The 22,843-nt window shown below is 47.4% G+C and overlaps 1 protein-coding gene across 1 annotated transcript in view; it reads right to left on the bottom strand.

Moving 5' to 3' along the window:
- Window positions 1–8,467: 8,467 nt before the first annotated feature.
- LOC146172609 (uncharacterized) overlaps window positions 8,468–22,843 on the bottom strand; it is a 94,897-nt gene continuing 80,521 nt past the window's right edge. Inside the window, exon 12 of the mRNA XM_084585816.1 lies at window positions 8,468–8,601. Within this exon, the coding sequence (XP_084441942.1) occupies window positions 8,468–8,601 (134 nt within the window). The remainder of the gene's footprint in view (window positions 8,602–22,843) is intronic.

Here is a 22,843-nt window from a genome sequence, read left to right as displayed (position 1 = left end):
CCATGTTAGACTCTTGCTTGTGCACTTTCTAGTATTATTTGACGCAAGAAGCTATTCACAACTTGTACATTTTAAAATATGAGATTCGTTAGGTTTGTTTGTGCACGTGGACCGTATGTGCGCTATATGTAAAGGAACTAAACATTCAAATATACATTGTATATGATTATTTTCTGTATATATCTTTCTTTAATAATTATGTTTCAAAATTGAAACCGCGATAGGAATGGAGACAAAAATCTCTCTATTCCTTTATTCCTTAGTGCACTTTGAAATACCAAAAATCAAAATAAGCACTTTGAGCTCACTTGACCACATCAATTAAATATGCAATGGCTCCTCTCGAGTTTTCAATACTTCAAAACAGACACAACTTTTTATATTTTGACGTATAGAAGGTAATCCAAATTGTGCAGTAAAACACCATGGAACCCCGCTATAATAAACATGTACATGGAAATCCTTGTACATATATGGTACCTTCCACTTTTCCAAATCTTGCGCTAGTTACCGACCCCAGATTGAAATGCGGAGAATGGTGTTGCAGATTCGGAGGGAATCTGCAAACGGAACGAAGAGGACGAAAACGATGTTTCCGACTAGCGCGCGTGAGAAAGACTGAGCGCCATGTTGGCACATTGATAGCCAGGGACAGTGGGGATTAAACGCAGTGTTAGAGGCTTCCTGGTGTCCACCCTGCTTCTTCTACAAATGGCACATGCAAATTGGTAATTCTAAAATTTAAATTCCCTTCTAATAGTGCTACAGGGAACTGCACTATCTCTTACCTTCATTCCCACCTCGCCCCCAATGTTCTAGAACAAGGAAGATATTATCAATGCAATTTAAGTCATAAAGGGAATGTGTTTGGTCTATTAAAGTCAATTTTGAGATCACAGTCTGGCTCAGCTATACGGTAGCCTTCGACTTCAGGGTAAGAATAAGGTATAAATTCATGTAAAGATGGCAGCTCCTTTTTCGCAATGCTTGCACTCGGCATCAAGCAAGCAATAAAACTCGTCCTCGCGTGATATTTTGCTATTCGTCCTTTAAAGCACAAGTCACATTCTCACCAGAGAGCCTACAAAGGAAAAAAATTGGCAATATTTACGCTCCTTGCTTATGCGAAATTTGAGCGCAGCTCATTAGCTGCTTCAGCTTTTCGATATATATTGAGGCGAAAAATTCGAGCAAGGCATGTGAATTTAATTAGACAACTTTTAGACAAGCAGTTCGCAGTGACGAATGGTGGCGGCTATAGGTTTCGGCTCTGGCGGTGGACATATCGAGATCCGATGCCACCGATCCGGCGCTCTGATTGCCGCTGCACAGGGGTGGCATTGGAGGAAGAGCAAACAGAGCAATTAGGTTATTGTGAGGTCGCGGTGGGCCCATACAAACGTTGCGCGGCGAAGAGATAGCAGCAACATACGGATGCCGCTAGCGAGTCAGGAGAACGTGGCTCTGTGTTTCGGCTCGGTATACACAGACCGTGATCCGATGATGCCGACCCGGTGCTACTGCAACCTGCGAACACCGTCACCGTCACGCAAGAAGAGAGGGGTGTACACGCAGCAGTGAACGGTGGCGGAAAGAGTTTGCGCAGGAATTGGAGAACACGCGCGGGTGCCGGAACGGGGAAGAGGGAGGGTATACGTAGCCGCGAACGGTGTCGGCAGGAGCGCACGCTACCCAGGCAGCGGAGCTGGTTACGAGGGACAACGGTCAGGCGAAACGCAGGAACGGACGCCAAAGAGCTGCGCTCTAAAATCTTTATTACCACCTTCCCCTCTCCTCCAAAACACAAAATTCAAATGGGGAATGCAAGAATGTCTCAAATTGCTCTGACCAATGGCTGTCAAATGCAAACCGTGGAGGCACAGGGGCCGCTTTACGCAAGCACCTGACCTCAACGCCAGAGTTATAGAACCTTGTAGGCCTGTCTTCCTTGTACGCTTCCTATATATCAGCGCGTTAATGGATAAGAGAGAAATTTGAGGAGGGCAGAGAACATACAAACACATAATTATTAGCAGGAAGAAGAGAAAGTAAGAATTAAAGGGAACAAGAGTAAGATAAAATGCATATGCAAACAGAAAACACAAGATGCGTAATCATAAAAGCCATTTTACCCAATTAGGTAAATAAACGAAGCATATAATAAATGGTACGTAAGGTGTTTCTTGGAGTACCAAGACCGTAAGCAACGTCCGCAAACCAAAGCGACGAGGGTAGCGTTCGAATCAACGGTGCACTGCTAACAAGGCTCCGGCTCCACTTCGTCTACCTCTTCGGGTTGGCGCGCGAGCTGATGGCGATCGGGATTACTACAATACCCCCCGGCGGAAAAGGAGCCATCCTGGCGACTCATGGTGAGGAAAGGGTAGGGGGATCATAATACGGCTTGAGGCGGTCGACATGTACAGTTTCTCGGCCGCGGCGGCGATGATCTGGAGATGGGTTCAAGGGCTCTACTACGTAATTGACGGGAGAAGATTGTTCGAGAATGCGGTAAGGTCCATGATAGCGCGATAAGAGTTTGGATGAGAGGCCGGGTGCAGAGGAAGGCACCCAGAGCCAAACGAGGGCACCTGAGGGATATGAAGGCGCTGGATTTGTAGGGTCCCGGTTATGCTTTTGTTGAGCCTGGTTCTCCGTTGTGAAGGAGCGCGCCAATTGTCGGCAATCTTCGGCAAATGTGTGCGCTTCAGACAGTAGAGTGGTCTCTGAAGCGTCGGGGTGGTAGGGCAGGATGGTATCCATGGTGGACGTAGGTTCACGACCATATAAAAGAAAGAAGGGGGAGAACCCAGTCGTAGTCTGCGTAGCCGTATTGTAGGCGTACGTTACGAAAGGCAGCACTTGGTCCCAATTAGAGTGAGCGCTATCAACGTACATGGCTAGCATGTCACTGAGAGTGCGATTAAATCGCTCAGTCATGCCGTTCGTTTGGGGGTGATACGCTGTGGTGCTCCGGTGAATGACCTGGCACTGTTTGAGGAGGGCTTCGACAGTGTCGGAAAGAAACGCACGTCCGCGGTCACTGATCAATTCTTTCGGTGCGCCGTGACGAAAAACGAGGCGATGCAGAATGAACGAAGCAACATCCCGTGCGGTGGCAGACTGCAAGGCCGATGTTTCCACGTAGCGGGTTAGGTGGTCAACGGCTACGATGACCCAGCGGTTGTTAGCCGACGTTGTCGGAAGCGGGCCATACAGATCGATACCGACACGGTCAAAAGGGCGGCTGGGGCAAGGCAATGGCTGCAACGGAGCGGCTGGCTGAGGAGATGGATTCTTGCGACGTTGGCAGGCGGTACAGGATCGGATGTACTGACGAATGAAGCGGTACATGCCGCGCCAGTAATATCTCATACGCAGTCGAGAATAGGTTTTCATGACACCTGCATGGCCGCATTGGGGATCGGCGTGGAAAGAGGCGCAGATTTCAGCACGGAGGTGTCGCGGAATCACGAGAAGCCACTTTCGCCCTGTAGGATGGTAATTGCGGCGGTATAAAAGTCCATCACGAGTGGCGAAGTGGTGAGCCTGACGACGAAGTGCACGTGACGGAGACAGCTCTGCGGGCGTAGACAGATATGTTAAGAGGGAGGATATCCATGGATCCTTCTGCTGCTCAGATTTCATGTTGGTAATGTTGAGCGGCGACATATCGTAGGCACAAACGAAGCCAGCCGTCGAGTCGTTAGGAAGCGGTGAACGGGAAAGGGCATCAGCGTCGGTGTGCTTGCGTCCTGATCGATATATGACGTGGATATCGTACTCCTGAAGACGTAACGCCCAGCGGGCGAGGCGGCCGGAGGGGTCCTTGAGGGAGGATAGCCAACAGAGCGCGTGGTGGTCGGTAACAACGTAGAATGGGCGACCGTAAATATAAGGACGAAACTTGGTAATGGCCCATATGATGGCCAGACACTCTTTTTCGATCACAGAATAGTTCGATTCCGCTTTCGTGAGGGTACGGCTAGCGTACGCGACGACATACTCGGTATATCCAGGTTTCCGTTGAGCAAGAACAGCGCCCAGACCTACGCCGCTTGCATCAGTGTGTATTTCGGTCGAGCAGGCAGGGTCAAAATGGCGGAGTATAGGGGGAGAAACCAGTAGACGGCGTAGTGTACTGAACGCAGCATCACAGGCTGGTGACCAAGAGGAGAGGTTCGGGCCTCCGGCGAGAAGTTGCGTTAAAGGGGCGATGATACTGGCGAAGTTGCGGATAAAACGGCGGAAATACGAACATAGACCGATAAAACTGCTAAGTTCTTTCAAGGTTGTGGGCTTGGGGAAGTCCGCGACGGCACGAAGTTTGGTAGGATCCGGTAGAACGCCATCCTTGGATATGACATGACCAAGTATTGTGAGCTTGGTAGCGGCAAAGTGACATTTCTTCAAGTTGAGCTGTAGGCCGGCTTCAGTAAGGCACGTAAGGACACGCTGAAGGCGTAGAAGGTGGGAAGGGAAATCTTTCGAGAAAACGACAATGTCGTCTAGATAACAAAGACACGTTTCCCATTTGAGCCCACTGAGAATGTTATCCATCATTCTCTCGAAGGTGGCGGGGGCGTTGCACAGTCCGAACGGCATCACATTGAATTCATACAAGCCATCGGGAGTGATGAAGGCTGTTTTCGGGCGGTCAGCAGAAGCCATCGGTACTTGCCAATAGCCAGAGCGCAAATCTAGCGACGAAAAGAACTCCGCTCCTTGCAAACAATCTAGCGCTTCATCAATTCGTGGTAGTGGGTAAACATCTTTGCGGGTTATCTTATTCAGACGCCGGTAGTCCACACAGAAGCGGATCGTGCCATCTTTCTTCGTCACCAACACTACGGGGGAGGCCCAAGGGCTATGAGATGGTCGTATGATGCCTCTTTGAAGCATATCGGCGACATTGTCACGAATGACGCGGCGCTCAGTGGGCGACACGCGATATGGTCGCTGCCGCATGGGAGCATGAGGACCAGTGTCAATTGCATGAGAAACGGTCAAGGCGCGGCCCAAGGAAGGCTGGGACACGTCAAAAGATGCACTGAAGCGCTGAAGGAGGGCGACTATTTGGTCCCGTTGGGCGGACGGAAGGTCGGTCGCGATAGCTCGATGAAGGGCGTCGACAGGAAGCTCATCACTCGTAGCAGCACAAGACGTCAGGGCAGCGACGTGAGGAAAAACTTCAGGTTCGGAGAACATGTAAGTGCGATCAGGGTCCAGTTCTTCAATGTAACCGAGGCATTCCCCGCGAAGAAGAGCCGTTGGGCAGGGAAAAGGGTTGGAAGCATAGATGACACAGCTGCCATCAGAAATCGTTAGAACGGCGAAAGGAAGAAGGAGGCGGTTATGGTGGGCGGAGGCGACTTTGGGCGTAAAGAGAACAGGACTAGGGAGGGCAGATGTCGAAATAAGGGGAACGAGAACAGAAGAAAAGGGAGGAATGTCGGTGTCTGCAGCTACAAGGAGTTTAGCAGGGCGCACAGGCGGGTCACACAGGGAAACATTACACACAGGGGAAAGCTCAACTTCAGCACGGGCACAATCAATCACAGCACTGTGAGTCGACAGAAAGTCGTAGCCGAGGATGATGTCGTGGGAGCAGTCGTAAAGCACCACCATCTCGACGAGATACGTAATGTCTTTGATGCAAACTCGTACCGTGCACGCTGCCACAGGGGTGATGCGCTCTGAACTGGCCGTACGAAGCGAAAAGGCAGAAAGCGGCGTCGTGACCTTGCGAATTTTGCGGCGAAGGGCATCACTAATTACGGAAACGGCAGCACCTGTATCCACCAGCGCAAGAACGGGAAAACCTTCTACGAACACTTCAATGACGTTGGCGGGAGGAGGCGGAGGACTTAACGAGTTCCTCAAACGCGCAGTTCTTGCCTCCGGAACTGCGGCATTTAGTTTTCCCCTTGCGTAGGGCCCTGTCGCCGGAGCATTGGCGAAATGGAACGTTGGCGAGGCGAAGGCGAACGGCGTGTTGAGTACTGAGCCCGAGGTGGAGGTGATCCAGAAGAGACGTTGCTCAAGGGCGGCTCGGGATCGTAGTGGTACTGACGGACTGTATTCTCAGGATGAAGCGGGCGCTGACGGCAAAGGCGAGCGACGTGACCCGGGAGCCCGCAAGCATAGCAAATTGGGCGATTGTCGGCGGTTCGCCATGGGTTCGTAATGCGGCGTCGCTGTCGAGGGATTTGAGACTGAGGGGCCACGAAACGAGGTGGAACATAAAATGTAGGGCCGTTCTGGTAAGACGATGTAGGAAGCGGACCGCGCGTTCCAGCGGTTACTTGAGCGTAAGTGAGTGGGGCTTGCACAGAAGCGATGGGAACACTAGAAGGCAGCGCTTCGGCGACTTTCTCCTCGATAACTTGGCGGATAGCCGGCGAGATGGATGGCGCGTTGGCCGGTGCTAATTGCGAAGTGCAGACGGTCGGCTGAACTGGATGGAGGAGGGACAGCTGGCATGCAACTTCTTCGCGGATGAAGTCTTGGATATTCTGCATAAATTGAGACTGTTCCGGAGATGGCGTAGCCAGTGCCAAGCCAGCAATGCCGGCAGGTGCGGCAGCCCGCCGCGTAGAAGCGCGTTGCTTTCGTAGCTCGTCAAACCTCTGGCACAGGGTTATAATGTCGGATACGGAAGTAGGGTCCCTGGCCGACATCATATAGTACGCATCATCAGTGAGACCTTTTAGAACATGGGTGACTCTTTCGTGCTCGGGCATAGACGGATTGACCCGCTTGCAGAGGTCAACCACGTCCTCAATGTAGCTGGTAAACGTTTCCTCGGGAAGTTGAAGCCGTGCATGGAGGCGTTGTTCGGCGCGGAGTTTACGTACCGCAGGACGGCCGAAGACATCCGCGAAGTTCTTCTTGAAGATAGACCACGTCGGAAGATCGGCTTCGTGGTTTCGAAACCACAGATTCGCCACGTCCGTGAGGTAGAAGAGGACGTTGCTCAGTTTGATGGAATCGTCCCAGCGGTTGTAAGTGCTGACGCGCTCGAAAGAGGCCAGCCAGTCGTCGACGTCATGGTCGTCGGTACCACTGAAGAAAGGTGGGTCACGGGGGCGTTGTGCTCCGGGACAGAAGATGGTGGCAGCAGTGGCAGGGATGGGCGCCGATGGTTGGCTGGGAGCGTCCTGCATGGTTGTGACCGAAGGCGGTAGCGTGCGGTTTCGAAGTTCCAGGGTGAAATTTGCGAGGAGGACTGGCGCGACGACCGAGATACCTCCACCAAGTGTAAGGTGTTTCTTGGAGTACCAAGACCGTAAGCAACGTCCGCAAACCAAAGCGACGAGGGTAGCGTTCGAATCAACGGTGCACTGCTAACAAGGCTCCGGCTCCACTTCGTCTACCTCTTCGGGTTGGCGCGCGAGCTGATGGCGATCGGGATTACTACAGGTAATATGGGAGAGGCCTTCGCCCTGCAGTGGGTATAATCAGGCTGATGATGATGATAATAAATGATAGACAGCAAGAAAGAACAAGGAAAAGAAAAGTCATACAGAAAATCAAACGCTGAAAGATGGCCGTCGACACGGCGCTGGCTCGAAGGCATCCGACTTGATGCGGTAAGGGCATCATCGCATGATGCAGTGATGCATCGAAACGACTTTATATGTGCTTCCGTTATTCAGGGTCACGGCGCTCTTGGTCACGCCGCGCAAGGACTTAGTCCGCGCAAAGATCATCAGTGAATGGCCGGAAGCTTTGGGGACTCAGATCCCCGGAAGCTTCCTTCAGGCTTCATGATATATCACGTGTGATTCCTCGCATTGCACCAGCACCTGGTGCCAAAATAAGGTAGTTGGCGGTAGTCTGCGACAGCGGGAGAGAGAGAGGGAGAGCGAAGGTAACCTGGCACGTACCCCACTCCTTGAGCTCTTATTTATGCAGTGTGATCGCGTGCGCTGTCGAGTACACGCAGATCGCTCTGGGCCGTGCTCTTGCGAGGAAAAGAACACGTACCGATAACAGGCATTTATTGCTAGAGTAACAAGGCCAGCTAGCAATAAAACACTCTAATGGATCTAGGTCGTCCGACTAGCCAGCAAGGTTACGGGCGAATATTCGCCCACGCTAGAGCAAGGGACAAGCTCCGAGCCCGGACAGGGGAGCCGGCGGGAAGTACCGCGAATCCTTCGATTCGGCGTTGACTGTGGAGTGGAGCAAAGATGCGTCCGCTCGCGTCGAGTACCCCAGGCCGAATAGCCATGACACCACTGCGTGCGCAATACAAGGCCAGGAGTGGCGCTTAGGCTTTAATGCGGCGACACTGGCGCCATCTCTCGATAGTTAATGTTAACGTTTGTTAACACTAGCTCGTGATAGAGTAAATATCGCGGGGGGAAGCCGAATATAAAAGCTATGATGGGACATCGTTTCCCATATCCCCTAAACATTAAATTGACCCACGATTCTGTAACTAAATGCTATGGAGATGCCTTCATGAACTTGCACTTGAGGCAGGACCTTCCATTAGAGATAGCACCGACGCTGCCTCTTCAGACTTCTGCAGTGCGCTGACGGCAGCTTGAGAGTCTCCGCAGGATGGCTGGCATGTCACGTGGACTTCAGTGTCTGCAAGTCGGGGTCCAGTCGAAAACAGCGACCAGGAGTTCGTGGAGGTGGCGCCTCTTTCTGTAAGGCAGATGCAAACGGCGCCAAATAGGGTACCGAGAAGAGACTGGCTGGTATGGCGCAACACCAGGCATCGCGTCGATTTGACGACGTGTCCACAGGACCCGCGAGACCGGCTTAAAGGTGCATGCCGGGATTGTGCGTAATACGGCACGCATGCGCATTTGCTCCAGGGTAGCAGCGTCTGTGTGTCTGCTGACCTCGCCACGGCTGCAATCGGTGGATATGCCGAACAGGATACAGGCAGCTCTGTTCCAGCAGCTGGCAGCGAGTTAATTTAAGTAAGTAAGTAAGTAAGTGCTTTATTTTCCGTTTGCAAAGTACAGTTGTAAACGGACAGGTTCGAGGAAAAAAGCTGCGGAAACAGCTTGACAGGTCCTAAAACCCGTTCGTTGGCAGCAGCAGCCGTGCGGAATGGCAATGCTTTCAATACAATAAAGCACAAGCATGAAGAAAGAAACAAAAATAACAAACAAAAAAGATGAATCTGCAAAGCTACATAGGTTAGTAAAAAAGTAAAAAAAAAAAGAAAATAAAAAATAGAAAATAAAAAATACAGCAGCATGAAAATAATCTCACTCAGTCACAAAAGAAGTACAATTGGCAAGGAACATATATAGTGCTGATTTACAATGACTAACCCAATGGTTGACAATATAAATACACACTCAATATTAGTGGCAAAAATAATTGTGTACAGTAGATAATGAAACATGTAAAACATCAATATTTTCCGAGATTAGTGCATTGAGTAAGGCAGGTAGGGTGTGAGCAGTCATTTGCTTACCGTAATTAGTTCGCGTGTGTGTTACATACCAGTATTCCGGACATCGCGTTTGGTAGTGAAGTAGATTTTGTTTAAGATTGGCTGTTGAACGGATGGCAAACTTATTCAATTTGCATTCTTTAATGTATGCGTGTACTAACATGTAGTTGTATAAATTATGCACTTTCAATATGTTAAGCTCTTGGAACAAAGGTTCACTTGGGAAATCCCAGTTCACATTGCATATCGCGCGCAGAAATTTTTTCTGAAGGACAAATAACCGACCTACATTTGTGGCAGACGTGGTACCCCAGACAAGACAGCAGTAATTAAGGTGACTCATAAAGAGAGATTTATATATAAGCAATTTTACATTACGGGGAAGATACCTAAGGGAAAAAATTAGTCCAACTACCTGGGATAGTTTACTTACAAGTGATGATGAATGGCTGTTCCATGACATGTCATGGTCGAAAAAAATTCCTAAGCTTTTTACTGAATTCACTAGTTCAATTTTATCCATATTAAGTGTGATGTCTGCAGGTAGTGTAGCATTTCTGTTCTTGGCTTGGAATAATATGGCTTTTGTTTTAGTTGCATTTATTATGAGACCGTTTTTGATCGACCATACATGTAGTTTTTCTAGTGCTTTATTAGCAATTCTTATTAAGTCTGAGGTATCATGAGAACAAAACAGGAGTGTGGTATCATCAGCATAGATGATGTATTTGGTGTCATGATCAATATTAACAATATCATTAACATAAATATTGAAGAGGAGGGGTCCAAGTATACTACCCTGCGGCACTCCTATTCTTATGTTTTTTATTTGAGAGGATATGTTACTGACATGTGTATATTGAGCTCTAGAGCCCAGATATGACCTAATTATTTCATGAGCAACGCCACGTATACCATAGTAAGTTAACTTTTTAAGTAGAAGTTCATGATTAATGCAGTCAAAAGCTTTTGTAAAATCTATTAGTACACCGAGTGTAAGTAGACGATGTTCAATGTTCCTAAGGATAAATTCTTTTTGTTCCAAGAGGGCAAGCTGAGTAGACAGGTGTTTGCGGAACGCGTACTGGCAGTGAGTTAAGAGGCAATTATCCTCAAGAAATGCAGAGAAACGTTTAAATATTATCTTTTCGAGACCTTTTGAAAAAACTGGCAGAATTGATATGGGCCTATAATTTGTTATTAGGGTCCTGTCACCACGCTTGAATAACGGGATTACTTTAGCGACTTGCATTTTCTGCGGGAAGATTCCGGCATTTAGGCATAAGTTGTAAACATATGTCAACACTGGAGCAATGATATCTAGTATATACTTAATTGGCATTATCTGCAGGCTGTCTACGTCCAGACTACGACTATTGCTAAGTTCAGAGAAGAGACAGGTTAATTCGGATTCATTGGTTGGGTGCATAAATATAGTATCCGGAATGCTTGTTGGTATGAAATCGCAGGCGGTCATACATACGGGAATGTCATTAGTGCTGGTTAAAAATTCATTAAAGGAGTCAGGCAGTGACTCATCGCTTATCTGTACACCATTTTTAACAATCTGCACAGGTAGTTGGGAACTCGGCGTATGGTTCCGTAAGACATTAAGTTGTTTCCAAGTCTTCTGACTGTCACCTTCACATGACTTAAACAGGTCGGTATGATAGTTGGTTTTAGCGCTGCGCAGTTCGTTTGTGAGGCGATTGCGAAAGCGTTTGAACTCAGTCCAGTCATCTGGATTACGTGATTTGATAAATTTATCGTATAGCCTGTGTTTAGTTTTTATTTTTTCAAATAGTTGCATTGTAATCCATGGCTTGCGAATCCTGGAAGGTCTCTTTCGCTTAATACTACAGGGGAAGTGTCTATGATAACAAGTGGAGAAGATTTTAAGGAAAATTTCATAAGCAATATCGGGATTTTGTACAGCATAGACATCCGTCCAGTCTGTGCTTTCCATTTCGTCGCGGAAACTGTCCAGCCCGTTCTGCGTAATTACTTGTTTGAAAGTGTCATTAGTGGTTGATCGATAGCTTTTGCGGTTTAGACATAAAAATATGGGCATGTGATCACTAAGACCACACGAAAAAACTCCCGATTTAATCCTACCTAATGCAGCACTTGTGTTGAACAGATCGATACATGTGGACGTATTACTAGTAGTTCTGGTAGGTGTTGTTATGACATTGAAACAACCATGTGTCTGTATAACTGCCTCAAAACTGCGTTTTGACGGGCTGTCGACCATCATATTGATATTGAAATCGCCACCCAACACAACTTCATAACTGAATTCACACCTATACAAAAGGAACCGTTCAAGAAACCGAAAAAATGTGTCTAGGTTTCCACTTGGTGGCCGGTAAAAAACAGAATAAATAGTTCGAGCACACACAACTGATAGAACTTCATAGTCAGCAGTAGTGCAACAAAATTCGTTAATGGGTTCTACATTTATGCTTTCACGAACAAGCAAACTGACGCCGCCTCCTCGCGACGTTTCTCGACTTCTAGTAAAACACTGATAACCAGGGAGCTGCCAAACAGCTGAGTGCTGATCATACCATGTTTCGGACAGCATGATAAAGTCAAACTGAAATGATAAGCTGCTGAAAAAAAGGTCGAGCATGTCATGTTTGTTTCGTACTGATTGGCAGTTTAAATGAATGCATCGAGTAGATTTTTTATGTTCTGGCCCAACAAAATAAAAGAAGTCAGAAGGCGATAACGAGTCTGCAGAAGCCATGCCCAAATCTGCACAACCTACGCATAGCACGTGGGTATCAGTCTACCAATTTTTCGAGATCGGTCTTAGCCTTGATCACGTGAACATCTGCATGTTCTTCTTTCCTGACCAAAATTTTTCCATGGCGATGCCACACAAACCGGAAATTGTTTTGAAGTGCCCATTCCTTTGTAGTCTTGAGCAGCAACCTATTTTGCGTGGTTAGGTTCTCAGATATAAACATGTCCTTGTCGACCGCTGATACAGCCTTCCTTTTCTCAAGCCATTTGTCTCGTGTCGATTGTTGCGTGAAGCGAACAATCACACCGGGAGTCTTATCTTTTTGTGAAGGAAGACGGTGAACGGCAGAGACATTCTGCTCGTTAAGAGGTTCAAGGTCTAGTTTTTTGGCTAGGTCGTTTACTCTAGCCATGAGGCATTCCTTCTCCTGTTTCGCCATCCCGTGAATTTCGATGTTCAGCTTTCGACTATTGTATTCAAGGTCATTTACTGCAGCAGACAGTCTCTTCAGTTCAGCGTTACTTCCAACTTGTTCGAGCTTTGAAATTCTTTTGTTCAGAGTCTTAATTTCGCCAGTGTGCTCCGCTATGGTTGCGAGTACCGTATCGTACTGGGCGGACATGTGCTTTATCAGAGCCTCCATATCATTAACAGTGGTTTTCAGAGGAAGGAGCTCATTGAGTTTTCTGTTCATGTCAAGCAGAAGCGCTGTGACAGTACAATTATCAGAGTCATTAGAATTGGGTGCACTTGTCTTGCCTTTGCGGCATGTTACGCATTTCCAGGACTTCCTATAGTCATCTCCTTTAGATTTATATGTAGAGTCTGACACACCAGAACAAGAACCCAGGTGGTACTCTCCCGAACATTCACTACATGTTATTGACCGGCAGTCAGCTTCTATAGATTCTTCACACTTTTTGCAATCCATGGTAACGGATGTTCAACAATTTGAATAGCAACTAAAGCAACCTATGGGTTATTATGCACAAAAATAGCAACCTAACATGGGCTAAAAAGTAAAAAAAAGGGCATCAAATCGCAACAAACAAGAAATTGCAAAAAAGGGGGGGGGGCAGCAGCAGCAGCGAGGTACATGCCAGAGGAAAATATTTTGATAAGCGCAAGGCGGCAGTCACCAACCTGCAAAAATCTAAGAGCACACTGTGAAGGCGTCCGCGATCCGCCGCTGCTGCTGCCAAATGAAGGAGGAATCCGCAGCCGTTTCTTCTTTTAAGCTTGTCGGTGGCGCCCCGGTAGCCGAGAGATGATGACGCAACACGTGGAAGCTGTCATGATCGCCAGCAGCGATTAGATGGTCGGGCCTCTGAAGCGATGAAAACCGGTGGTATCTTGCGCAGCAGGAGGGCGCCGGGTCCAGTTTGCGCAACTGCAAAAATCCAAGAGCACACTGTGAAGGCGTCCGCGATCCGCCGCTGCTGCTGCCAAATGAAGGAGGAATCCGCCGCCGTTTCTTCTTTTAAGCTTGTCGGTGGCGCCCCGGTAGCCGAGAGATGATGACGCAACACGTGGAAGCTGTCATGATCGCCAGCAGCGATTAGACGGTCGGGCCTCTGAAGCGATGAAAACCGGTGGTATCTTGCGCAGCAGGAGGGCGCCGGGTCCAGTTTGCGCAACTGCAAAAATCCAAGAGCACACTGTGAAGGCGTCCGCGATCCGCCGCTGCTGCTGCCAAATGAAGGAGGAATCCGCAGCCGTTTCTTCTTTTAAGCTTGTCGGTGGCGCCCCGGTAGCCGAGAGATGATGACGCAACACGTGGAAGCTGTCATGATCGCCAGCAGCGATTAGATGGTCGGGCCTCTGAAGCGATGAAAACCGGTGGTATCTTGCGCAGCAGGAGGGCGCCGGGTCCAGTTTGCGCAACTGCAAAAATCCAAGAGCACACTGTGAAGGCGTCCGCGATCCGCCGCTGCTGCTGCCAAAATTTGGAAGGAAGAGATCCACATTGCTTTCAAACTTAATAATCTGGCGAGTAGTGCTTCATATTTAAAGCGTGCTCTGTCATTATAATTGTATGTGGCACAACAAACGTAAACTTACGCTCTTTGTTGTTAATTGCCTAATATCGATGGTCAGAAGGCACCCAATGTCTGAGTGTTTTTTTTTTTTCTTAGCCTCTTAAGACAGCAGTATAGATGGTATTTAGGACCGGAATTGCGTAGTACGGCACGATTATGTGAAACGTATTTCTGTTTTAAAGGCTTATTTCGAAGCAGAAGCGAGCTCGCAGTGTGAACGTTGTTGCCATTTGTTTTTATTAAAGTTTTCATTTCAGCCATTTATAAACGGTAACGCATGTTGACACATGCGTCAGTAATACTGTTATGCCGTTTCGTCCTCATTTGTATTGCCAGTATATAAAGATGAACATTGCTTTCAAATATAGTAATCTGGCATGTAGCGCTTCACCTGTAAAGCGTGCTGTCATTATAATTGTGAGTATGTGGCAAAACAAACTTCGACTTATGCTGTTCATTGTTAATTGCCTAATGTCGATGTTCAGAAGGCACCCAATGCCTGAGTGATTATTTACTTAGCCGTTAATTTACACCTGTATCGATGTTATTTAAGGCGGAATTGCGTAGTAGGGCACGATTATGTGAAACTTTTTTTTTTCGAGGCTTACTTCAAAGCAGAAGCCAGCTCGCAGTGTTAACGTTGTTGCTGTTTTTTTTTATTAAAGTTTTCATTTCAGCCATTTTTAAACGGTAACGCATGTTGACGCATGCGTCAGTAATAATACTGTTATGCCGTTTCGTCCTCATTTCTATTGCCAGTATATAAAGATCAACATTGCTTTCAAATATAGTAATCTGGCATGTAGCGCTTCACCTGTAAAGCGTGCTCTGCCATTTTAATTGCGCGTATGTGGCAAAACAAACTTCAAATTACGGTGTTCGTTGTTAATTGCCTAATGTCGATGTTCAGAAGGCACCCAATGCCTGAGTGTTTACTTACTTAGCCGTTTTAAGAAAGCTGTATAGATGTTTTTCTAGACGGAATTGCCTAGTAGGGCACGATTATGTAGAACGTTTTTTTTTGTTTCAGGGCTCATTTCGAAGCAGAAGCCAGCTACTGATGAACCACCGTTATCGCCGGGAGATGAGAAAGAGGGTGACGGCAACGCGTTCAAAGTTACGCGTTCCCTCGAGCGGGGAAGGAGGCGTTTCTCGAACGTTGTGGAAGCCTCCAAGCGACGACGCGCTGGCCTCTTCTAACTCGTTCTCCGTCCTCTGAGCTTGAGTGCACCAAATGTCCTGTCGCGGACGCCATAATAATTGTCACCCGTTAATAATTATGAGTGACTGACTGAACTGAATAATTATGAGGGATTATTACCGAAGCGCCCTATAATGGTACGAACACTCCCAGACACCCTTAGAGTGAGTGGGAGTAGCTGTTCCGGTCGCCAAGGAGATGCCCTCGACCTGCGTGGCAAGCTCAGCCGGAATTCGACTACCTTGTAGTGACAGAAGGGGGTAGCCGTTTGGTGCCCAGCTGTGGCCGATTCAAACCAGAGTAAGGATCGGAGTCAGAAGTAACAAACAAAACACAATATATGCACAGCAAGAGATGATACAAAGGATTACACAAGAACACTTGAAATGCATAGATGAAAGGTTCACAGAATACAAACGCTAAGCATGCAACTACAGAGGGATTCAATAGCACAGAGGCTTTACAACACAGATCAAGCACGAGAGAATCCCATAAAAAACATCAAATCGTTCACCGGGTACTGTTGCAGTCCGACGCCTCAAGAGTCAAGTTGTGGCCGCCATACAAGACGAGCGCTGCTCCTTCGCAAGTCCGTGGGATTGCCAGCAGCGGGTTATCCCCGGGAGTCCAGCCGAAGTACTAGCGAACACGTCGCAAACACTGGCTGAATAACTGACTGATTACACAAGCGGCGCGGCCTCAATAAATAGGGCGCGCCACGTCTGTCTGTTAAGACGCGCTAAGGCTAGCGCGCGCACACACTTCGCTTCGCCGGTTAGAACGCTCCCTTTTCCTCCAGTCCAGCCGCGCGTCGCCATTGGCTAGGACGCGTAGAAAATTCTGGAGAGCTCTGGCGTAATCCAGAATTGCGTAGCACGGCACGATTATGTGAAACGTGTTTCTGTTTTAAAGGCTTATTCGAAGCAGAAGCCAGCGCGCAGTTGTAACGTTGTTGCGGTTGTTTTTATTAAAATTCTCACATGAGCCATTTATAAAGGATAACGCATGTTGACGCATGCGTCAGTAATAATGCTGTTATTCCGTTCTCTCCTCATTTGTATAGCCAGCTAATTAAAGATCCACATTGCTTTCAAGTTTAAAAACCAGGCGAGTAGCGCTTCAACTGTAAAGCTTGCGCTGTCATTATAACTATGAGTATGTGGCAAAACAAACCTCAACTCACGCTGTTCGCTGGTAATTGCCTAATGTCAATGTTCAGAAGGCACCCAATGCCTGAGTGTTTTTTTCTTAGCCTTTTAGGAGGCTGTAGAGTTGTTATTTAGAACCGAAATTGCGTAGTACGGCACGATTATGTGAAATGTGTTTCTGTTTTAAAGGCTTATTTCGAAGCAGAAGCCAACGCGCAGTCTTAACGTTGTTGCGGTTGTTTTTATTAAAATCCTCATTTGAGCCATTTATAAAGGCTAACGCATGCTGACGCATGCGTCAGTAATAATGCTGTTATTCCGTTCTGTCCTCATTTGTATAGCCAGCTAAATAAAAATCCACATTGCTTTCAAATTTAATTATCAGCCGAGTGGCGCTTCCCCTGTAAAGCGTGCTGTTATTATAATTTTGTGTTTGTGGCAAAACAAACTTCAACTTACGCTGTTCGTTGTTAATTGCCTAATGTCGATGTTCGGAAGGCACCCAATACCTGAGTGTTTATTTACTTAGCCTTTTTAAGACATCTGCATAGATGTTATTTAAGACCGCAATTGCGTAATAGGGCATGATAATTTGAAACTTTTTTTTTTGTTTCAAGGCTAAAAAGAAATTTCATAAAAACTTTCATTTGAGCCATTGATAAAGGCTGCATGCTGACGCATATGTCAATAATAGTGCTGTTATTCCGTTCCGTCCTCATTTGTATAGCCAGCTGAGTAAAGATCCACATTGCTTTCAAATTTAGTAATCTGGTGAGTAGTGCTTCACCTGTAAAGCGTGCTCTGTCATTATAATTGTGAGTATGCAGCTACGAACTGAGAGCGGTTGCAAAGAAAATATTCAAGCCAGGAAAAAGACTTGGATCGAGGTTAACTTTGCTTAGGTTGAGGAGTAGTAGCTTATGGGGTACTTTTTAAACACCTTTGCGAGGTCGAGAAAGGCGCAGTCGGCTAATGAGCGGCTATCGAGGATGGCATGAAGTTTGTGCGTGAATGATACTGTTTGAATGTTTGTGCGTGAATGATACTGATACCACCCTCAGGTGATGTGCGGTAGCAGCGATAGAAGGCGTAGCGCGATGAGTCGTTAAAGATTTCTGTGTTACGTATATAAAAATGAAGTCAGGTTTCGGTGCGCGCAATAACATTTGGGTTACAAGTGCCAGCTACAGAATGAAATGTGTCACGTTTGTTAACAATGTTTCTCACGTTAGCTAGTAGGAGAGATATCCGTGGTGTAGATGATTGTCCACGCCCCCTCATGTGATGCTATGGGATGTTATCGGAATGTTCGGCATGTACTGTGGCTCGCCGAGGTGAGTGTTCATGTGATGATTCAACTGGCAAGTTCTTGATCAGTTTGATGTTGTTGCTGATGTGGTCACACATGTAGCATTTCTTATTAACGTAAAGTTTGTTCTGACGCTATTGTAACTAAGGTGATTGCGGCAGGCTTTTGGCGAAATTAGTAAGCTGCTGGCGCGCTTTGCGGGTGGCGGCCGAAAAATCTTCCTACACGGAATTGTCAGACTTTAGTTTAAATGGCGATGCCAGTATCAAAGAATGAAGTTTAAATGAACAAAAACGGGCATCTATCTATCAGCCGACACCGCTCCGCTGAACATGAGCCTATGCGGTGAGCACGCTCTATGAATGAATCGGGAAGTTCATTGTCAAAGGTATTTGAAAAGACGGCAGAAGCCTTGCGTTCCGTTTCTTCTCAGGTTTCACGTTCGTCGGGTATACCTCGTAAGATTAAATTGTTGCGGCGAGAGCGGTCCTCAAGGTCGTCTTTACGGGCCTGTAATTCATGTTGTTTCAAGATTAGCTGGTTACCAGTATCTTGCGTTGAGGCGAAATCAAGTTCTAGTGCCTCCACAGTTTTGCACGTGTTTGCAACCTGTTCCAGACGGTTTAATACATCGAGTAACTTAATTCCTAAGGCTTCTTGGTTTGGTTTAATTGCACTGACTTCAGCACTTAGTTTCGCTTGTCCAGTCGTGAGTTCCGTCGGTTTTTTTGTCAATGTATTTGGGCAAGTTAATCACTTCGCTCATATGCTCGGGCTCACGCTCCGTCACTAAGGAGCCAGAGCCAGCGCATGTGTTAGGACCGGGTTTAGACTCGACATCGCAGCATAGCAGAAAAAGAGCATAATCAAGGCACTCGCGAGCAACAGCACAAACTACACTTGGGCAAGGAAGTGATAAAAGAATTCAATGTCGCATTTTTAGCGAAAAGAGAGAGTTGATTACGCACCTGTGGTGCGAAGAACAGAAGCGGTTAGTCATGCTGCTGCAATGGCTGCTTCCTTGCCTACTGAAGAGGATGATGGACTGGAAGGTCTTTATAGCCTTGGTCTTGTGCGATGTTACTGCAGAGGCGATGTCGTTTATTGCCTGCACAATAACAGCTGGTTGTCCTTCAACGTAGGCGCATGCGTGAGCCCGCTGATATGCCGGTTCGGCAAAAGGTAGATAGCCGGGAGTACCCGCACAGGAAGGTTGCCAAGAAAACAGACAGCACGTCACCAGGGACAGGAACGCCTTTGGTGCGAGAACAGAAGCAGGTTAGCCATGCTGCTGCAATGGCTGCTTCCTTGCCCACTGAAGAGGATGACGGGCTGGAGGGTCTTTATAGCCTTGGTCTTGTGCGATGTCACTGCAGAGGCGACGTCGTTGATAGCTGTGAATGCCTATGAGTGTACCAAATGACAGAGTGCAAAAAGCAAGCGAATGAATATTTGCCTAAGATCCAGATTTGATGGATATTATTTGCAGAAGATTTCAGCGTTCCTGCCTGCGATCACAGGAGTTTCCTTCAGGACCAATCTGCTGACACACGGCTGAGTCGAAGAGTAGCCGATACTGCCAGTACAGCCCCTAGCCCTAGTTGTTTTTCATGGCAAGGTGTACATTCTACGACAGGAGACCTCCATGGAAAGAAGACCGGCTCAAGTGCCAATTCTCTGCGTACACTTCGGCGATCTCAGTAGATTTTAATACACACATGCTGAATCACACGGAAGAAAACACAGTTATAGGTTCAGTGTCCCCAGTGGTGTTTACGAGTAAGTCCAACAGTGAGAGTCGTATGGTAAATCACACAGCAGGACGAACATATGAAGCTAAGGTGCGCCCATTTGCCTCTCCTGAGTCTGAAACTCTAACTCAGCAAACAGGCACGGGTAGTAGCGTGAATCTTGCAAATATGACATGTTACCTCTTAAACCTACGCGGTCATCACAACTAACCGACCACAGTCTCATGCACACTAGCGAACGAGCTTACAAATGTGACATTTGCCCTTATGCAGCTAGCAATTTGACAGATTTAACCAAGCACAAGCGGAAGCATACAGGCGAGAAGCCTTACAAATGTGACTTGTGTCCTTATACAACTGCCTGGCCAGATGATTTAAATCAACCCAAGCGCATCGATGCTGGCGACAGACCTGACAAATGTGACATTTTCCCTTATGCAACTGCTTGTTCGGGAAATTTAACTCAACACAAGCGCAATCCTAAAGTCGAGAAGCCTTACAAATGTGACCTGTGTCCTTATGCCACTGTCTCGCAAGGAGATTTAAACAGACACAAGCGCATAAACACTGGCGAACGACCTTACAAATGTGACCTTTACCCTTATGCAGCTGCCTGGCCAGGCATTTTAAATCGACACAAGAGGGTGCACACTGGCGAACGACCTCACAAATGTTACATTTGTCCTTATGCAGCTGCTACTTCGGGAGATCTAACTCAACACAAGCGCACGCATACTGGCGAGAAACAATACAAATGTGACATGTACCCTTATGCAGCTGCTAGTTCGGGAAATTTAACTCAGCACAAGCGCACTCACACTGGCGGGAAACCTTAAAAATGCGGCATGACTCCCTATGCAACTCAGAGTCCGTCACATTTAGCTCTGCATAAATGCACGCACATTTGCTAGAAAGCTCACAAATTCAACATGTGTTCTTATGAAGCTGTTCGCTCTTGAAATTCAGCTTTGTATATTTGCCGTACACTGCATGGAAACCTTACAACGTTGACTTGTATTCTTACGACTTCAACTTGTACTCTTATACCGCTGTTCGAGCTTCACATTTAGCTCTGCGCACATACACTGGCTAGAAACTTTACAAATTCGTCATGTATCTTTATGCAGCGGTTCGCTGTGCGCCTTTATGCCTGCAGACATGCTAAAACTTTAGCACCGCTCTTCTTACCGCACTAACGAGCATGATGAAGACCGCGAAAAAAGCGTGAGCTCGTGAACGAGGACGGGTTCGAGTCACAATCTTGAGCAAATGCGAACGCTTAAAAGGCACTCTTCTAGACACTGCCCCAGACCTCAGTCTTTGGGTGCGTGCTGGTGATCTTTCCACTTTTATTGCCGAAACCCGGAAGTCTTGCCTGGACATTACTTCCCCATGTATAGGCTTAGACCTAAGCGGTCGGCTCGACGAGCTTGGAGCACCCGACTTATCTATGAGGCAAGGGCTGTTCTGTCATCGCATTCGACGACGCTTAGCCATCTGACCTGCCTCTACGAGCGACTCGTGACCAATAATGACGAGGTGAAGAAGCTCCACGAGAAGCTCGAAAAGCGCGTCCGCAATGACGCATGTTTCGAAGCGGAATACGCGAAGGTCATCGAGTGCGAAGACAGCGCGACGCATACGCTAACCGACCTTCTGAGTCGCTACAGTAGTTTTACGTCAATGATAACCTCGCCTTCCGACGCTGCTGCTCGAGTTATAGCTACCTCTTCCAAAAGACCCGGAACCAAGCTGCTGAAGCTCACTATAACACCTTTCTCCGCGAACCTGAGCAACTGGACTACACTTTGGGACAAGTTTGACCACATTATTCACCGCTACGATGGTTTCACTGTGACACCCGAATTTCACTGTGACTTTTCTTGAGAGGTGATGTGGCCTTATCCAAAACGGGCCTCCCGACAACCGAGGCGTGTTACTTTTTCGCATGTTGCTAGCCCTACATTCGCCAACGAACACCACGGCTGTCCGAAAGATCTACGAGAATGTACTAACATTAGAGAGGTGTAGTTCTTGGGTGTGAGCAGGACATCGTCTTCTGCAATGCTTTGTGACATCCTCCTAAGAGCACTCCCGCATGCTCTCGTCATACAGTACTACCGTTCACTAGCAACTGATGCGGCACGTATGCTGCTCCAAACGTTCCCTACTTTGGCAGTGGGTGCAACTGCCTGCTGTTACTTTCTAGGCATCTTCGTTGGAGGCAGTCAGCGCACGTTCATTGTACAGTCGTTGGCAAGGTAGTTGCAAGCGAAGTTCGTGGGAAACGTAACCATTGCCCTCAATACCTTTGCAAACGCCTCTGACTAAGCGGCGAAGAAACGACGTGTTGTAGCGCTACACTTCAAGAGCCAGTTTTTAGATCCTGAAGTCACTTTGCGTGCTATGGTGATTCCTCACATTGGCAAGGACATCGAAGAGACGCCCACACTCTTTTCTTGTTGCGTCACTTAAACATGTGTCCGGAATACTGCAGAAGAACAGCTATGCCACGATGCTGTCAACTGCAGTGGGATAAGAGTCTTAATTGGTCGGACCAGATGCGGACTGTCTTGACGCCGCAAGTCGGTATCTTCGACGTGACGGCGTCACTCATTGTTTTGGTATCTCAGGTGGCGCGGACCTGTCCATTTGGTACAACATGCGTGAGAACGGAGAAATCGGCATCGGGAACGATGGTTTGCTTGCTCAGAACAAACTTAATAAATCGCCACGAATAGATCCACTCTTTTGCGGAGTTTAAAGCCTGGGAATATCGGATCCTATTGTACGGTAGAAGTCATTGAGTTCGATCATGCAAGAGTTTGAAGAGAATATAAGATTTCGTGATTAAAATATGAAGTTGCACTGCTATGGAAGCAGGTCATCGAGATTTCTGATAACCGACACGTCGTCATGAAAAACGTTAGGACGATCCTCTACGCCTATCAGGAAAAGATCTGAACATGCAGAAGTCATTGACAGCCGTGCTTCCAACGCAGCAGAGGTTTACTGCATGCCACACAATTCAGTGACTCGAGAAGAAGCCCTAACTATTTAAGTCAAGGTAGTTTTTGGTGCATCATCACATACCAAAGGATGCAGCTCTCTTATTGAATGCCTAGAAAAGAGTGACAACTTCTACCAAGACCTATTGCAGATTCTGCTGCGCTTCCGAGCCCCCCGCATAGCCGTGACAGACGACATTGAAAAGCC

The sequence above is a fragment of the Amblyomma maculatum genome, unplaced genomic scaffold (assembly GCF_055883805.1).
Source record: "Amblyomma maculatum isolate TAMU_Amacu unplaced genomic scaffold, ASM5588380v1 scaffold_13, whole genome shotgun sequence".
NCBI lineage: Eukaryota > Metazoa > Arthropoda > Arachnida > Ixodida > Ixodidae > Amblyomma > Amblyomma maculatum.
This window is presented reverse-complemented; position numbering and strand designations above follow the sequence as displayed.